This window comes from Callorhinus ursinus, unplaced genomic scaffold (genome assembly GCF_003265705.2).
Source record: "Callorhinus ursinus isolate GAN/ISIS: 27379988/994484 unplaced genomic scaffold, GSC_fseal_2.0 scaffold1, whole genome shotgun sequence".
In the NCBI taxonomy this organism is placed as follows: domain Eukaryota; kingdom Metazoa; phylum Chordata; class Mammalia; order Carnivora; family Otariidae; genus Callorhinus; species Callorhinus ursinus.
Window position 1 is genome coordinate 104155805 of NW_027397063.1, and position 16692 is coordinate 104172496.

Sequence of the window (16692 nt, forward strand, 5' to 3'; positions counted from 1 at the left end):
CTGAAGCCAAGATCTGAGGGGTACACAGGAGTGCTTGACATAATACAGGGGGAGATGAGGAGGGCAGATGGTGTTTCAGGCAGAACAAACAGCATGTACCACAGAAGGGAGGTGGGCAGGAACATGAAGCCGTGGAAAGACCTGGAAGGTGGCCCGTATACGTGGACTGTGGCATGCGGGAAGGGGTTGCATGGCACCAGGTGGGTTTCAGAGGTAGGCATGGACCAGACCACACAGGGCTCAAACTATAGACTTTATCCCCAGATTTTTGACTTTATGTTAAGAGCTATGGGGGCACGGGTGGGGGTGGTAAAAAGCAAAAGAGAGCAAACTGGGATAATGGAATGGTCTTCCAGAGCCCCAGCTGTTGGCTCATTGACAGAGGCCCAGAAAGACACATCATCCTGATGCATTCTCCTACCATTGACCAAGCCTCTGGACAGGTCCAAGTCAGTCATCACTGGGACCAAGGTCAGCCACAACCACACAGCATAGTGTTTGCTTAGCCCCTGGGGGTTGCTGATCTTTATGCCTTCCTTGGAAAGTGACAACCATAGCCATTCATTCAAAAGAAATTAAAAAAAAAAAATCTAAACAGCTAAGTGTCTAACCTAAATCATAAACGCACAAGTAACCAAAGAGGTCACTAAGCCACCTCAAAACATATTCTGCTCCATAACCCATGTCCTTTCCGTTTTAGGCTCATGAGATTTCAGAAAACATGCACAGAACCAGTCTTCCATACAGCAAAACAGCAGCTTAAGTGGGTGGGGTGTGTGCATGTGCATACGAGTGTGCGAGCACAGTGTATGGGAGATGGCAGGCAGGGAGAATCCTTTTCTTTTGAAGTGCAAGGCTGCTATACTGAGCAGTTACCTCCCTCCTTAGTCTGCTTTGCCCCAAGACCCAGTTTTCTTCCTAAATACACAACAGACCCAACTGGCTATCATTATTATTTGGTTTTCATTGGTTTTGAAAGAGACTTTAAAAATCTGGAGATTATTTAATATTTGGAACTAAGGAGTAAGATCAAAGCATTCGGTTTGAAGTCCAAGTGTACCTCATCAATCCTCTGTGTATCTCATCCTTTCTAAATGTCCTCAGTCAACTCTATGGATCAAAGGCATTCATTGAACAAATGTCTACGGAGCAACCTCTTTGTATTATGAGACTCACATGGGTCCTCATTTCTCAAAGGACAAACAGCTCAACAGAAAATCAAGATTTTACCCTCATAAATTCTAAAGGACAATAAAGACAGTGGCAGGATGTGCTTCACTGTTACATAAACAAAAACAGTTTAGCTATATTGACAACATATTTTCAGACACAAAGTATTAAATATTAAAGCCAGAATACCATAGCATTCATCAGTGGCTTACTTTGGATTCTACAAAGACACCCCAAATGTGGGCATACACACTGGTGGTTGAGGTACAGAGGCCTGAAGACTTACTAATTTCCTTTTATGTATAATCATCAAAATAAAGGTTGAGGAAATGTTCATAGCAGCTTTATTCATAATAGCACAAAACTGGAAACAGTCCAAATGTCCTTCAACAGGTGTAGGAACATGATACCTCCATACAATGAAGAATTACTCAACAATATAAAGGAAAAAACTACGCATACCCACAGCAACTTGGATGGATCTCAAGAGAATTATGCTATGTGAAAAAAAATCCAGGCCTACTGTACCATTTATATAATATCCTTTACACCACAAAATTATAAAGATAGAGAACAGCTTTGTGGTTGTCAGGGGTCAAGGAGGGGGAGAGAGTGGGGGAGAAGCGGCCATGACTACAAGAGTAGCATGAGGGGTCCCCGTGACGAAACTGTTCCGTCTCGACCGTGGTGGTGGTCACACCAAGCTACACACGTAATAAAACTGCACAGCACACAGAAAACCCATATGCATACACAAACACACAACACATAAAACTCTTAAAACTGCTGAAATCTGAATAAAACTGATGGATTGTATCAATGTCCATTTCCTGTCTGTGGAATTATGTGAGATGTTACCATTGGGGAAACTGTGAAGGATACATGGGAACTTTCCGTATCGTTTCTTACAACTGCATGTGAATCTACTATTCTCTCAAAAATAAAAAAAAAAATTGAAAGTCTGAGGATTAATGTGCTTAAAATGCAAAAATATAATCAAGAACTGTTAGCCATTAGATTCTAAATTCCACAAGGACAGAGACTATGGCTTTTTGCTTATTACTATAGTTCTAGCACATAGCAGAATGCCTTACACATAAATTACTTGTAGAATGAATGCAAGAAACTTGAAGATGTTCTGTAATAGCAGAAAAATTGAAAAAACTTGAATATTCCACCAAAGAGGAATGGTTAGTACATTATGCTCCTAACCACTTGTGGGAATATTATTCAGCCATTAAAACAAAGGGCTATAAAGACCATCATTCCACCAAGCAATATAAAGATACACAGTGACAGACACCATTACCAAAACTAAGAACATAAAGATTCAGATTGGAAGAAAATAAATGAAACAACAGTAATTGTATAAGGGGACTGGTGTTACAGATATGCTCTCCCTGACTTTTCCTTAGTACAGCTGTATTATTTTTATAATTTTAAAATAATATGATGAGGGGAAAGAGCGAGATTGTGCCAAGACCTTTTCTAAATATCCCTTACCTGTTATCTTCATTACGAAATACACCATCAAAAGAAAAAAATATATGTGGGGTTTATAAAGCATATAATTATAAAACTCTGCCCAATACCCAATTTAAGTTCTCAAATGTTACCAATACTGTTTAAGTTCTATGTGGGCTCCCTAATTCAATTCCACTGCCCCTCCCCCAGAACTACTAATGGTGAATTTTGTTTGTAATGGTCTTGATTTCCTTGGTTTTACCACATGTATAAGTATCCCCAGACAACGTAGGAGTTTCACTTGTTTCTGAACTTTGAAAAATTGGGCATCATCCTATATACATTTTTCTACTAGTTTTTTCAGAAACAGAAAAAAAAATTAATTCCACTGAAAAGGACTGCTGACTACATGTAGGACAATGAAGAAATCTAATTCCATGAAGATCAGAATAGTAGTTGTAAAAAAGAACTTCCCAATCGGACAGGATGATCCCGGGAAACAGGAGTCAGAGCTCTTGATCCCTCAAAGCCCCTGGCCAGCTGCCCTTGGCCACCAAAGGCTGTTTCCGTTTACCCTCAGGTACCCTACAAACCTCATCAGTCCCTCAGCCATGTGCCACATCAGGGCCGAGCAGGTGGGACAGGAAACAAGCAAGAGGTGAAACGGGCAGGGAAGACCTGTGAGTCAGTCGTCCCATTCAACTGGAAAATCCTTAAACAGTCAACAAGGACCTCGCCTCTGGAGGGGACAGCACAGAGCATAAAAGTTCCATGGCCGCCGACCTCATTATGTGACTACAGAGGGTCAACTTCGAGCCCCAAATTGTGTATTAAAAATAGAATTAAACATCACTTGAAAGTCTGTAGCTTTTTACATAATTTTTAAGTTTAGTATTTCAAACATCTTTTTCCAAATGCACAATTCCACGTTTCAAGGTCAGGCAAATGTTTTAACTTCATCAGAAAAATCTGTATGTAGTATTATCAATACTGTCTTTTTAGAAGTCCCTAAATTAGAGCACAATTCAAAGCAGAATGCAAAGCTAAGTATGTCTGTGCTACAAAACACACAGGGATGCTATGAAGACTGCTGAATTTTCACTACAACCCCCCCAGGACTTTTTAGTCCATTACATTTCAGACTCCTGGAGGCAGCTTTATTTATTCTGACAGGTTAAGACACTTCTAATTTCAATCATCTCTGAACCGACAAACAGGATTAGGAGACCTCACTAGCAGCTGTGATCCATCAGGCCGGGGCGTGGCAACACAGGTGAGAAACAGAAAGGAAATGGGACAAGGGACACATGGCACCTGTTTTGCAAACAAGCAAATACCAGATTCTGCCTCATCCTTTCACCTGGCTGCCCAAGTATAGTGATAACCTTACAACCACCCAGTCTTCTCCAGGTCTTTTGAGCAGGGACATGAACCTGGTAACCACAGACACATCACAGCATCCATCAGAAACTCTATTTTATAAAACAGAAATGGAGTGCTGTCTTTCATATGAGTGCATTTGTTCTGGCCCTTCCGTAGTTTGCTGGCAGTTGGCCTGCCTCCTGTGGATAGCAGGGAGGGTGGGTCAATTCTGGTTTAAACATGAACCCTAGGAGCTCAGTCACAGGAATGTTCCCTCTAGACTCGTACTACTCGAAGTGGTCCAGGTTTTAGCACCACAGGCATCACCCAGGAGCTTGACAGAAATGCAGAATGCTAAGCCCCAACCTAGACCTACAGAATCAGAATCCACATTTTAATCCCTAGGTGATTTCTTTGCATATTAGAATATGTGAAGCACTGGTTTAGAGTCAGAACTAGGGAATGACTTTTTTTTCAATCAGAGAATGCAACTTGCACTGTCATTTCTATAGAAAACATCTGAAGTGACATAAATTAGGTATAGGCATTATGGCTAGGATGATTAATAAGAAAGGTTTCGGCTCTCAAATGGTTCTCTAATAAAGTGGCAGAGGAGCAGATATCAAGCAAATAATTTAAAGTAAAATATGCTTAATATTATATATAGCGATATAGGCAAGCACTGAAATGAAAACGTGACTCGCTTTGTTAACGCTGACTTCCACAATATACTAGTATCATCGCTTCTGCCTATAGCAAACATGCCAAGGATTACAGTTTATGAATGGCTCAGATCTTGGGGATATTTTTATGAGGTTCGCCAAGGATCATCAGATGAACCCCAGGTAGCTCATGGAAATCTAGGCACTTGGAGCTTGGGTCTCACTATCACTGCATATCACCACCCCTCCCCCCAAGTTGGGCTCCCAGCTCAGCAGCTTCTCCCTCTCCCCCCCAACTCGTGCACACCCGCTTGCACATGCTAATAAACAGATAATCTCTGTTTTTAAAAAAGATTTTAATAATCAAGATGTTAATTAACGTATAAATGCAAGGGAACATTTATTCTTGGCCTAAATTTCACTTTCTCAATTTAAGGCAGGTCCTCCTAAGTCTAGATTCTCTTAGCACTCTGAATTTATCAGAATCACAATTACATGATTAGTTATATAATTATTATTAAATTTCTGTAAGGTCTCATAAGCTTTATAGAGGCAGGTATAAAAATCTGAATTACTTACCAGTCTATTGCTGGCCATTAAACTTAGCATCCTGCCCAGATTAGTACCTAAAATTATATAAATGCTAAGTGGACTACAGAAATGTAGAGAGTAATATCTCCAAGAATGTTTCCAGACTCAGAAAACAATGCAAGACTTAAGTGTGCAGCTGATTTAGAAAGACAAAGTACTTCTAGATATCGTGGTTCGGGGGGAAGAGCAATAAGCTGCAGAGATAGTAGACTTGAGCCTCCATTTCCTTATCTGTAGGATGAGGAATGTATCAGCTGTTCTCCACTCAGAGGAATGAATTTTAAGTAATTAATCTGTAGTAAGGGCCATGTCCTAGAGATTCTCCTCCATCCTGTATTGCTATCAGGATTCATTTTCGTGAATGCTGCAGAATGGACTAATTGGGAGGCAATGAAAAAACCACACACACAACCCAGCCACAGAAGTCAAGAAACACTGTCTGGTTCAGCCCTGGCTCCTCCACTGGCAAAGGCTGCCCTCCCAAATGGGACGACGGGGTTCCCAGGACTAGTTATACAGCAGGCCCTCAAGAACGACTTGCTACATGAACACATGAATGAGTGAACGAGCAAGTGAATGACGACCTCACAGGACTGCTGGGAAAGAAGTGAAGGAGTCAGACAGGTAATACGTTGGTCCTTTCCCCCTTCTCCATTTCTCACGGGGTTCATGATCTCTGCTGGTTACAAGGCTAGAGACAAACAGATGGCTAACTTAAAAGAAATACTCATGGGTATAAGGAGGTAAAAATAGCTCTTGAGAAAAAACCTGGGTACTCATTTGTCTTGCTGTTACATGTTATGACTTTTGCTTTTCATTTTTACTTATTCAAGATACTTATTACTCGAACTATCAGTTACATGATATAAATGCAAGAGAGTGGAGTAATTTTCAAAGCAATTGATGAAGTACTCTCCGGGCCGCAAGCAGCTCCTATTGGGGCAGCTGGGGCAAGCCCGCCACAGGCAGCCGGCAAGGGAGAAGCCACGAAGTCAGAGCGAACCCAGTGAGGCGCGCTGGGATTTCTGACTGATGTGGGTTGGACAAGACAAGTGTTATCTGGAAATACCTCTCACCTTCATCCCTTTTTTGGGCAGGTCCAATTTGAAGCCTAACTAACTACAAAGATTAAAGGAGGTAGCCGTGGGGTCAATTTTACACTTTATAATAATTTAAAGCCAAATCTTTTCTGTTAAAAATCATTTAAAAAACTTATACTCTCCTGGTTTACTACATCTTCAAGCACAGAAAAAACATCTTACAGTTTAAGGGGCTCAGTGACCACTTGGAAGATGGAACGTGTAGGTATAAGAATCTCATAGCAGGTCTTGGATTCTGCCTAAGGTAAAATCATACCTAATATTCGATCACCAATTTATTGTCTCCTATTTTTTTCTGAAAATTCAACTATAGACCAAAATTTCATTACTCCAATAAGTAGCTTAGGGTATTTTGGTTACAGTAAAGTAAATCCCCAATTAAAAAACAAGCAAAAAAAAAAACCCAACAACAAAAACAACACTCCAGGGGCGCCTGGGTGGCTGAGTTGGTTAAGCATCTGCCTTCAGCTCAGGTCATGATCCTGGAGTCCTGGGATCAAGCCCCATGTAGGACTCCCTGCTCTGTGGGGAGCCTGCTTCTCCCTCTCCCTGCCACTCCCCCTGCTTGTGCTCTCTCTCTGATAAATAAATTCTTAAAAAGAAAAAAACACTCCAAACTGGAAAATATGAAATCCTCTTTTTGACTTGGGTTTTTGAAACTAACACATATAGATAAAATTTAACATACAGCAATTCCCAAGCACTAAACTCAACTCTACCCTGAATTTAGGAAACTTAGGGTAACAGGGGGAAAAGAAACCTCAACTTGCTTTCAGATAGATTTCCTCAAGGGCCAAATGCATCACCTTTGTTGCACATGAGTATGTGGAGACAAAACCGATGATTAGTATCTAGTATGACCTCTTTCTTCCTCTCACTGCTAACAAACCCCGAATTAACCTGATCTTGTCACATCCTATAAAATGTGTGCAGATATTTCACAACAGCTATTGTTCAACTTTCAGGAAACATGTAACTTCAGTTATGAAGTAAGTGCCAAGACAGTTTGCAAACACAAACAACAGTATAGGAACTTAGACACTTCACTATGGAAAATGAGAATTCAGCCATGAATGAGGTGCACAGTCACTAGCTCTAAATTCCAATACTCGACATATGTGGAAGGAAGAGAGAAGTCAAGGTATCTAGCATGACTGGCCATGGTACGGTTATTCTCTTGGCCAGAGGCATGGGGAGGGGTAGTAATTAGAGGGCTGGTGATTAGAGGCATGCCAGCCACATTCCTCTGCAGCAGAAGGGCTGCAAACGCAGCTGCAAACACTCAACCACCAGCAGCCTGCGTGGCTTGTCAGTGGACACCCGGCCCCATAGTGTTTGTTGAACGTATGTAAGAGATTAAGCAGGACTTGCGAGATATTCAGACTGAGATACAATCATCTACAAATGGGTTTCCTTTAATACCGATCTAAAAATACTGGGACCTAAGCTCTCTGTTCAGGAAAACTGGGGGATGAAGGGGGATGGCTAATATCTGTGGATAGTAGAAAATGTGAAACATCAAAATGTTCATTTCAGTGCCTATGACCAGGACATCTAAACAAAATTGCTCACTGCACTGAAAACTTCAAGTAAAGCAAGGTTACTACTGCCATTAGAAAAAAAGATGTAGCTCACGATGAAATGTTGTGTCAGTCCAGTAAGTCTTTATGTCACACACGTATTAATTCAATAGGACAGTAAACTCCTGAGTGGAACAGGCTCTCCCGGTATGTTGTGAGCTTTCTTTGCTAAGTAAAGCTTATCAATACAAAGGGAAAACTACCTTTCATTTAAGAGCTGCTAATCTATTCTTCTGTTGAATTTAAACAACATATTGAGAATGACTATAAGGTCCAATCTGCATAATTGAATTTTCAACTCCTTCAATTAAGCATTTCTATTAACAGAAAATTCAATCCTTCACTACCAACAAGCCAGTTAAATGGAACACCTTACAGAAGGACCAGCTCCTGGAAACCCTGCTGCTGAATAATGAAATGTGCTACCAGGCACAGAGAGAATCTCTCAGTGGTTTCAGATTCTGGCTGAAAAAGCAGAAAGTGCTTTCTAGCTGGGCACTTTTCACACATCCTCGCTTCTTAACAATGAATTCATCAACTTCTCTAGTACCTCTTAATTCTCAAACAAGGTAGATGATCCAGATGGGTCTCTACCAGTTAATCATTTAGTTTTATATTCTAAAATTGGAACCTCGATAATTTGCCATGGCATACTACCATTTGATATCTCAACTCTTAACTCTCAACAACAAAATCTAGTACTCTTCCACGTTAGAAATTGGATTGATTCTCTTTACGCTATTATAGTAATTTGGATTTCAGGTTGCTGGATCTATTTCAGGATGTGAATTGTTTACTGGAGTTGACAATTTACACTGAGTTTCTGGCAAATTACAACTACTTCCTTCAAATTTGATCGGAGGAGGTGAAGAAAGCTATATTTTGACGGGAAGGTTAAGACAAACAGTGGACTTCTGCTAAAAATACTCTCATCTTCCTTTTATGCAAAGGCATAGAAGTGAAGTGAAGAAGTTGCATTTGGTCCTGACCACAGTGAACACTCAATACATTATTTCCTACTTAAGGGTGCTTAAAATAAGACTGTACTTCTTATCAGATGTCGTCATTCATTATGGTGCAGATATTCCTGCTGTTTTAGAGCATATAATGTCATGGCATAGAGCAAAGTGTCTCAACCTTGGCACTACTGACAACTGGGGCCTGGTAATCCTTTGCTGTGGGGGCTGTCCCCGTGCACTGTAGGATGTTTTCAGCAGCAACCCAAGCCTCTAGATGCCAGTAGCACCCTTGTCAATTGTGACAACCCAATGGGTCTCCAGATGTTTCCAAATGTCCCCCAGGAAGCCAAATCAACCTCATGTTGAGAGCTCCTGGCATAGAGTTTAAACTAGCCAAATGGTGACACAAGAAGGACACTTAACCTTTCTTATTCTTTTCAATGACACTTCAATAGTTGCAGATCCCAAATCCTTTGTCAAGTGACCAGAGTTTATTTTCTGTGAGAGCAACAACAAAAATCCAATTTCAGTTTTATGTATAACTGAAAATGTTTTAACTTCAGCAATCTGACAAACTTTTAATCTTTTTGTTTAAAACGTTTAAATTTGAAGTTATGACTTTTAACTTTATAACTAGTTAATGGAAATGAATCTTCATATCTTTACCGAGGGCCAAACCTATGTCAACTGAGGAAAGCCGTTTCTGCTAGTTTCAAAAGATCTACTCCCTGCAATCTCAGATATGCTCTTGGAGAGGAGAGGAGGAAGAAAGAAGCCCCTGGTGCCGAGGATCTACTTCAGAGCTCAGGGCTCTTTGCCACAATGTCAAGTATCTGATAGTAAGTCCCTGCTGAGAGTGCCACTTCTTAGAACCGATCCTTCTTCTCTGATATAACTGGCTTTCTTCTTTATTCCAAAGACCCATTAACATTAATTTTAGAAAAAGCTGCTTTTGCACATTAACTACTAGTTCTGTCTTGGGATAGTTTGTTGTTAAAAAAAAATGGATTCTTTATTATTTCAGAGACTGGCCTGAAATGGAAACATACCTCTAATTCATTTGATCAAATTTCTCCAAAGGATGTGGGGCCCAAAATCCACGAATAGTCAGAACCTTTCTATATATACATGTAGCTACAGATATGCTTCTACGTTATGGAAAATGGATGCTGACTTTGCCAATGTTCTGTTCTTTGGCCTTGCAAATGCCACTCTGATGTGCAGCCTTATACGGAATGAGAATTTGGAGACAAAGAGTGATCATTTAATTTTCTATCTTTTTTTAAAAATGTTTCCCAAGAGAATGAGAGCCAAATTATCAGGTTTATTCCTCCAATTTCTATGGAAACAATGCTTGGTCCTCCTGTTAGCTCTTGCAGTTAAGTTTACTTAGATTTAAAGATAGTTGTTAAAGTTTTTAATTTGTTTAATAAGAGTCTTTTGAATTCTTGAATAATCATGGTTCATTTATCATACTCTAATTTAGAAACAAGAAAGCCAGTTAAAGGCAGGTGTATAAAAATGCCTCCTAGCTCAGTCTTATGCACTTACAAAAGAAAAATGCATATGCACACACAGACACACAACAGTCTTTCCAACAAGAGTACAAATGAAAATGTTTGCTACGTCTCATGCACTGCTGTCCTCCAGGCACAAGGAATGAAAGCAACTAGATCCCTGAGAACAGCCGCCCCTGGAAGTTACTAACAGCTTATCAAATATAAAGATAACAGATACCTACCATCAAAACTGCCTTGCTCAGAAGCAAGGTGCAACAGCTGATTGTATGTTTCAACTGAAGGCTGATAAACAAAGACTCCAGAATTGAAGCAGTCAGGCCACCCTGGGTCTGGTGCCGCCGACAATTCTTCTCTCTCAAAAAGATCATCAATATTTGCTAGGACCTAATTTAAAGGGGGGGAGGTGGGTGGGAGGGAAAGCATTACAAAAATGTTCTGCCCCAGCATACTCTTCCTAAGTTCTAAGTTATCCAACACAAACGATGCAGTCTGCTGCTGATCTTAACCATTCAGATGACAGCTGTAAAACAGCCTGGGCTTACTCTCCTTCATCACCTGATGCTTTCAATAAGTGGTTTTATCTGAACTGTACTGTCAAGTCTTGAGAGCATTCCTCAAATGCCTAACTGGTCTCAGTTACTATCTACATCTTTCCAGTCATCAAAGCCACACTCACCAGAGTATCTGCATCCATGAACACACATTTTGAATACTGTGTAAGTGACCAGCAATGGAGTTTAGTTAACGTGACACCCAACTCAGGCCTTTTCATTAAGGTTAGATGCGCAGAATCACCACTGTCCAAGACGTCTACTGTGATGACTTCATCAAAGATTGTCTCTAAAACTTTTCTGCCAAAATAAAATCCAGAAAACAGCATTTAGTGTCTTTTCAGATAAGTAACAAGTAACCCATCTAATGTAAAATTGTATTCTTATTAAGTTTACCCATAAATTACCAGAGCAATCTGTTACTTTGATGTAGTACAATCTCTTAAATAGGTGGTCTTAATTTACTTCAGGCCAAACTGTATCAATTTATATGTGTAGCTAACTAACTTCACTAATAAAAATTGCTTTGGTGAGGATGAAGTACTAAACATCATTACAGCAGAACTTTTCTATTTTTATTTATTTTATGTTATCACTGGATACCAGGCAAATTATAGAAACCACCTGTCAAAACGTGACTCCCATTTTGAAAGAGCACATCTTTACAAAAACCTATGTATTTAACAATGATATTTCATTAGAATTGATTCTTGCTGATTACTGCATGTTTCTACAAATGATGCTAAGTGCATATAATACCTGCAATGAAGCCTATAACTAATCACTTTTGATAAAGCAGTTTACATAGAGCTATGCATCCCAAAGGATGTTCAAGGACTCAGCTAAGCTATTTGGTTGCCAATTTTTAGAATCGAATATAACCAACACTTAAAGTATGCTTAGCACTTTTGACATAATGATTCACTTTGGTTTGTGAGGTGAAACACTTCTCCAGGCCCAAAATTAACTCAAGATTTATTTTAGAAAGCAATCTTGAAGTGGGTTAAGCGGGGGTATACTTAGGTAAAACACTAAGCTCAGCACAGCATATGATAAAGACATCATCATTGAAAGTTTATAATAAAATGAAACATGCAGAACAAAACTGGCATTGTATTATCTGTCCCCAAGCTGTAGAAAAAGATGTTCCAATTCACACAGTAAACATCTTTTTGAAAATAAATGGTCACTGGAGCCATTTAGCACAGTAAAAGGGGATCTAAGACTATATCTGTTTTCTTGCACACACCCTCACTAAACAGACTACGAATTAGAATGTACACATTAGGAAAATCTTTCAGCATTTTCCTAAATTACCCTTTATAAATAAGGTTATTAGTGTGTGAGAAATATCTAGCTATATATAGAGGTTCTTGGCATGTGCTTATATTTCTTATAAAAAGTCACAAAAAAGGGCATTTTCAATTTCTAAGACGGATAGGAAAACAAAAATAAACACCATACAGAGCTGCTAGTGTGCCCAGATATTTTTGTAGTGTTAGGATCTAGGTAGTTCAATCAAATACTTCAAAGTTTAATACCAACAATCAAAATGAACACAATCAACAAGCAGTTTGTGTCCCCCCCCCCCCGGGCCCCATCTCTACCCCAGGGTGCTCTCTTACACAATCCCTAGTTCAGAAAGCCCTGGCAAATATTCTAGTCTATTAAATGATAAATAAAAATCTTTAGGTTACAAATGCCAACTGACAGTGGAGAAAACTGCTACTTACTTTCAGTCACCTGAGGTTTCCCTGGTTGGAAACAGAAAACAAAGTAGCCCCTGCTGCATTTTGGGAAAGGAATACAAGTGAAGTGTGACCACATAAAAGGAATGCCTGGACTAAAACATTCACTCAGGTCATCCTAGAGGACCTGCTTACAGGAGAGTCCTCCTCACAGCTGGAACCAACAAGAACATGGGTCACAACAGCACCTTCCAGAAGGGAGCTCAGCGGGAACAGCTCCTAAGAGCTAGAAGAGGTTGATCCAGAAATCCTTCACCCAGCAATTCTGATCTTTCTCCACCTAGTGCTCAACTCCTGGAAAGGGGATGGCCTCAACGCCCAGTGATGCCAGAAATGGGATAAAGATGTCAGAGCCCCACCGACAGGCAAGAGGTCCTCACCTCATGGAGTCTGAGACCTGTGGAGTGGTGAGCACAGCCAGCTTCCTGGTGGTCCTGTGCTGTTTCAGAGATGAGCCCAGGACCAGAGCTCCTTTGGCGTAGGCATCGTTTGTGGTCAGTGTCACAAAGGCCTGATCTTAATACAAAGAGAAAGAAAAAAAACACACTCATTACAATATCCTACCTGGAAAAAGCTACCACAGGACCCTTTTCAACCACTAATTTGGCAATCAGCTCCTCTGAGATCAACTTGCTCTATTAATAAAGAAGCAGCCTCTTTGGGAGTGGGGGAAGAACCCAAGTACCCACTTTAAGAATGATTCAAGACCATTCTTTAGCAGAAACATCTCTGGCAATCTCCAACAGGCTGATTAAGCTTTAAAAATTAAATCCAATTTAGAGTCTGAACACACAAAATTCTCAGACGAAATAGCAGCTTAACACCAGAAGGTGAACCTCAGGTAAATAACAGTTGGTAATGAACTCAAGAAGTACATTTTCTGTTTCCTACAAGTATTTTCAGCCAAGCACAAATCCAACTAATGACCTCAACGGAGAGCATCTGAAAGCAGAAGCCATATTCTTCATTCTGATGCTTAGGCTTCTGCCAAGCCTCAGGCTTTCTATATTGTTTCCTCAACCTGCAGCAAAGGCACCCACACCACCCACCACATCTCACAGTCACTTGGAGTGTCTGCTCAAATATCACCTCCATGGACAGGCCTTCCCTCCTTAGAGTTTCTATCTAAACAGCAGCCAATCAGTGTTAATCAGATTTTAGGGACCACCTCAAAAGTGCTAACAAACCTGCCTCCTTTTTCTTGGAGAAGCAATCAGCATCACCTACCCTGTACCCTGGGTCCCCCAACACACACACACATACACACACTCAATAATCCCTCCGTTGCCAGAAGGGAAGGCAAACACATGGATTATTCTTCCTACTGAACAAGCCCCACCCTCCCAAGACCACCAGCCCTGCCTTTAGGATTTCTCCAGTTCTTCCCTGGAATGAGTCTGAGGTCCACTCTATCTCTGAGGGGATTTTAGCAAGGCAGTGGGCATCCAAATGTACAAGATACTTCGGATCAAACACTGGCAGGGGTCACTTGGGGGCACTGTTGCCCAACCAAGGAGTTGGGACATTTGGTCATGAAGTCACGCTCTTTCTCATTTTCCCTTTGCCTGTTTTCCATTGTGGAGGCTGGAGGCAGACTGAATTCCATTGAGAAGCCAGAGAAAGTTGTAGGCTGTCAAGGAGGCTACTGCATGTGCTGGACTCTCTTCCTGAACAGGATCGCTATTAAGCTGTAGAAAGACTGGTGTTCCCCACCCTTCAAGGGCCACCGGCTTCCCAGCTAGTCACATTCTAGGAAAGCTCAGAACAGTGACACCTGTCATTTGACATGCCCATCAATCTCTGCCTTTACTTGTTCCTTCAACCCATCACAAGATGGCAACACTTCAGACAGTCTACCCCAAGAGTATTTCATCTGGGGGATAAGGACTAATGTTTTAACTCAAAAGCGGTCCAGATTCCAGGGGAACCTGGATAAAAGTTTAATAAGGTAAATAGGACTCAAGGATTTCAGGAAGCAAGGTTACGGATGCTATCCGAGATGAAGTAGGGGACAGGACAGATGCTTAGGAACATAAGCTGGAACACCTAGCAAACATTACAAACGAACGGGAAAGACCAATGACAGCTGGGTAAAATACAGCAACTCCGGGTACATCTGCAATCTTTCGGCAGTTCAGTTGCTCTCATAACCGCGCTATTAGCCTCAACAACCTCGGAAGGACCCGGTATCTCCGAGCTTCCCCTTCTCGAGGCAGATTCGACCCCTGCAACAAGTGGGCCGGCGCACGCCCACCGCATGCGGCCCGCTCCCCTGGGGCGCTCGCCCGGCTCTAGCTTTCAGCAACCCGGCCCCAAAGGCCTAAAAATAGGCTCGGCGTGGCGGCCAGCGCCCCGGCGGCCGGTAGAAGGGCCAGGCCGGGGCCGCCGGCGTCCCCACCTCGAGGCCGGCCCTTCCAGGTGATCCTGCTTGCGGGCGGCGGGGGCGGCCGCCGAGCGATCCCGCCGCGCTCCGGGGCTCGGGACAGGCGCCCCAGGGAACCGGCTCCCCACCCCCACCCGGCCCCGCCGCAGCTGCTCCGCCCGCCCTTCACGGTGAGAGCAGAAGGAAGGGCACGGAGACGGAAGCAGGAACGGGGGCTTGGGCAGAGGGCCCAGGCGCCGCCAGGCTGCCCCCCACGACAGCGTCCCGGGTTCCCGGCCGCAGCTCCGGCCTCGGGGACGGCGGGGCAGCGGCTGACGCAGGAAGCGGCACGCCCGACTGCAGCCAGCCTGTAACTTTGCGGCAGTCTTCGTCCTGCCAGGAACTCCCCCGGGGCTGCGGGGCGGGAAGGAGGCGCGGGGAGGCAGCGCAGGACGCGGAGTCGGAGGTCCGGGGGGCGGTGGGCGGCGCGGCGCGTACCTGTCATGGTGCTGCCGGGAGGGGCCGGGCGGCCGTCGCTGCCGCAGGTTGCTGGCTGGGAGAAGCCGGGTGTCGGGAGGGAGCGCGGCCAGGGAGGAGGCGCGGCGGGAGCGGAGCGTGGGCCGCGAGCGCTCTTATAGCGGCCGTCACGTGGCCGCGCACGCTCCTGGCGCCCGCAGGCAACCTCCCCGCTGAGCGGCCGGCGGGGCGGCCGACCCGGGTCCTCTCCCAGCCCCTCCACCCTCGGGGCTGGGCTCGGGTCCAGCTCCCGAGGGGCACCTGCCCGGGACGTCGCGCCTCCGCATCCCCCCCCCAAACCGGGGATTTGGAACAGAACTTTGGGGGCAGAGCGTGGCATAAGCAGGACAAACTCCTGAAGAAGAGTTAGAGAACCCTAAAAACCAAAACCCCAGATCATTTTAGTGACAATAATTCACTCGAACTGTTTGAAATAAACAAAGTTTAAATTTCACTCTTTGCACCTAGAATTACAAATCAGCCTCTGGAAACAGTTTTTAGTATTCTCATAATGGTCTTGTGGCTTTGACTGAGAAACGAAATGAATCTTCGCTATATTATTTAGATTCTTGGAGCCCTCTGCATCCATTAGATAGGGTTTCATTTACTCCTTACACCGACTCCATGAAGTAGGTGTTATAGCCTCGTTTTACAGATGAAGAAACTGAGTTACAGAAAGGTTAAATCACTTGCCTGTGGTCCTATCATCAAGTGGAGAAGGTAGGCAGTTTGGTTTGCAGAACTGACCTTCCTACAAGTAAGGCCATGGCATCCCTGGTACGTTGGTGCCCTAAAAAGGTTAGCAAATTATGGTAACTGTGGTTGGGTAATATGGTTGTTTAGGTTACTCTGTTTCACAAGTCATGAAAAGGTGACTTTGTCATTTTGCTAGGAAGTGGAGAAATAGCTCTCTTGTGATCACACCCTTCTCTCCCCGTCCGCTCCACCCAGCCCAGACATACCAGGAGAGGCACAGGTGGCACAGTCCTCTGCGAACAACGGTTGTTCGGTAAATGCTGAATGGAAGCCAGTAGGAAATTGACAACTTCAGTTCAAAAGATGAAATAGATGCGTAAGAATAAGTGTTTTATTGCAAAGGTGCTATTG

At 43.0% G+C, this 16692-nt stretch overlaps 1 protein-coding gene across 3 annotated transcripts in view; it reads right to left on the minus strand.

The window, feature by feature from the left end:
* The window catches only part of GYG1 (glycogenin 1), a 36005-nt gene extending 20277 nt beyond the window's left edge, over positions 1-15728 (minus strand). For all 3 annotated transcript variants that reach the window (XM_073898774.1, XM_025880883.2, XM_073898772.1), the window contains exons 1-4: positions 15568-15728; positions 13088-13223; positions 11085-11259; positions 10630-10792 (exon numbers count right to left, since the gene is read on the minus strand). In XM_073898774.1, the coding sequence (XP_073754875.1) occupies positions 10630-10792; positions 11085-11259; positions 13088-13223; positions 15568-15574 (481 nt within the window). In that variant the 5' untranslated portion in view covers positions 15575-15728. The remainder of the gene's footprint in view (positions 1-10629; positions 10793-11084; positions 11260-13087; positions 13224-15567) is intronic.
* Positions 15729-16692: the final 964 nt, after the last annotated feature.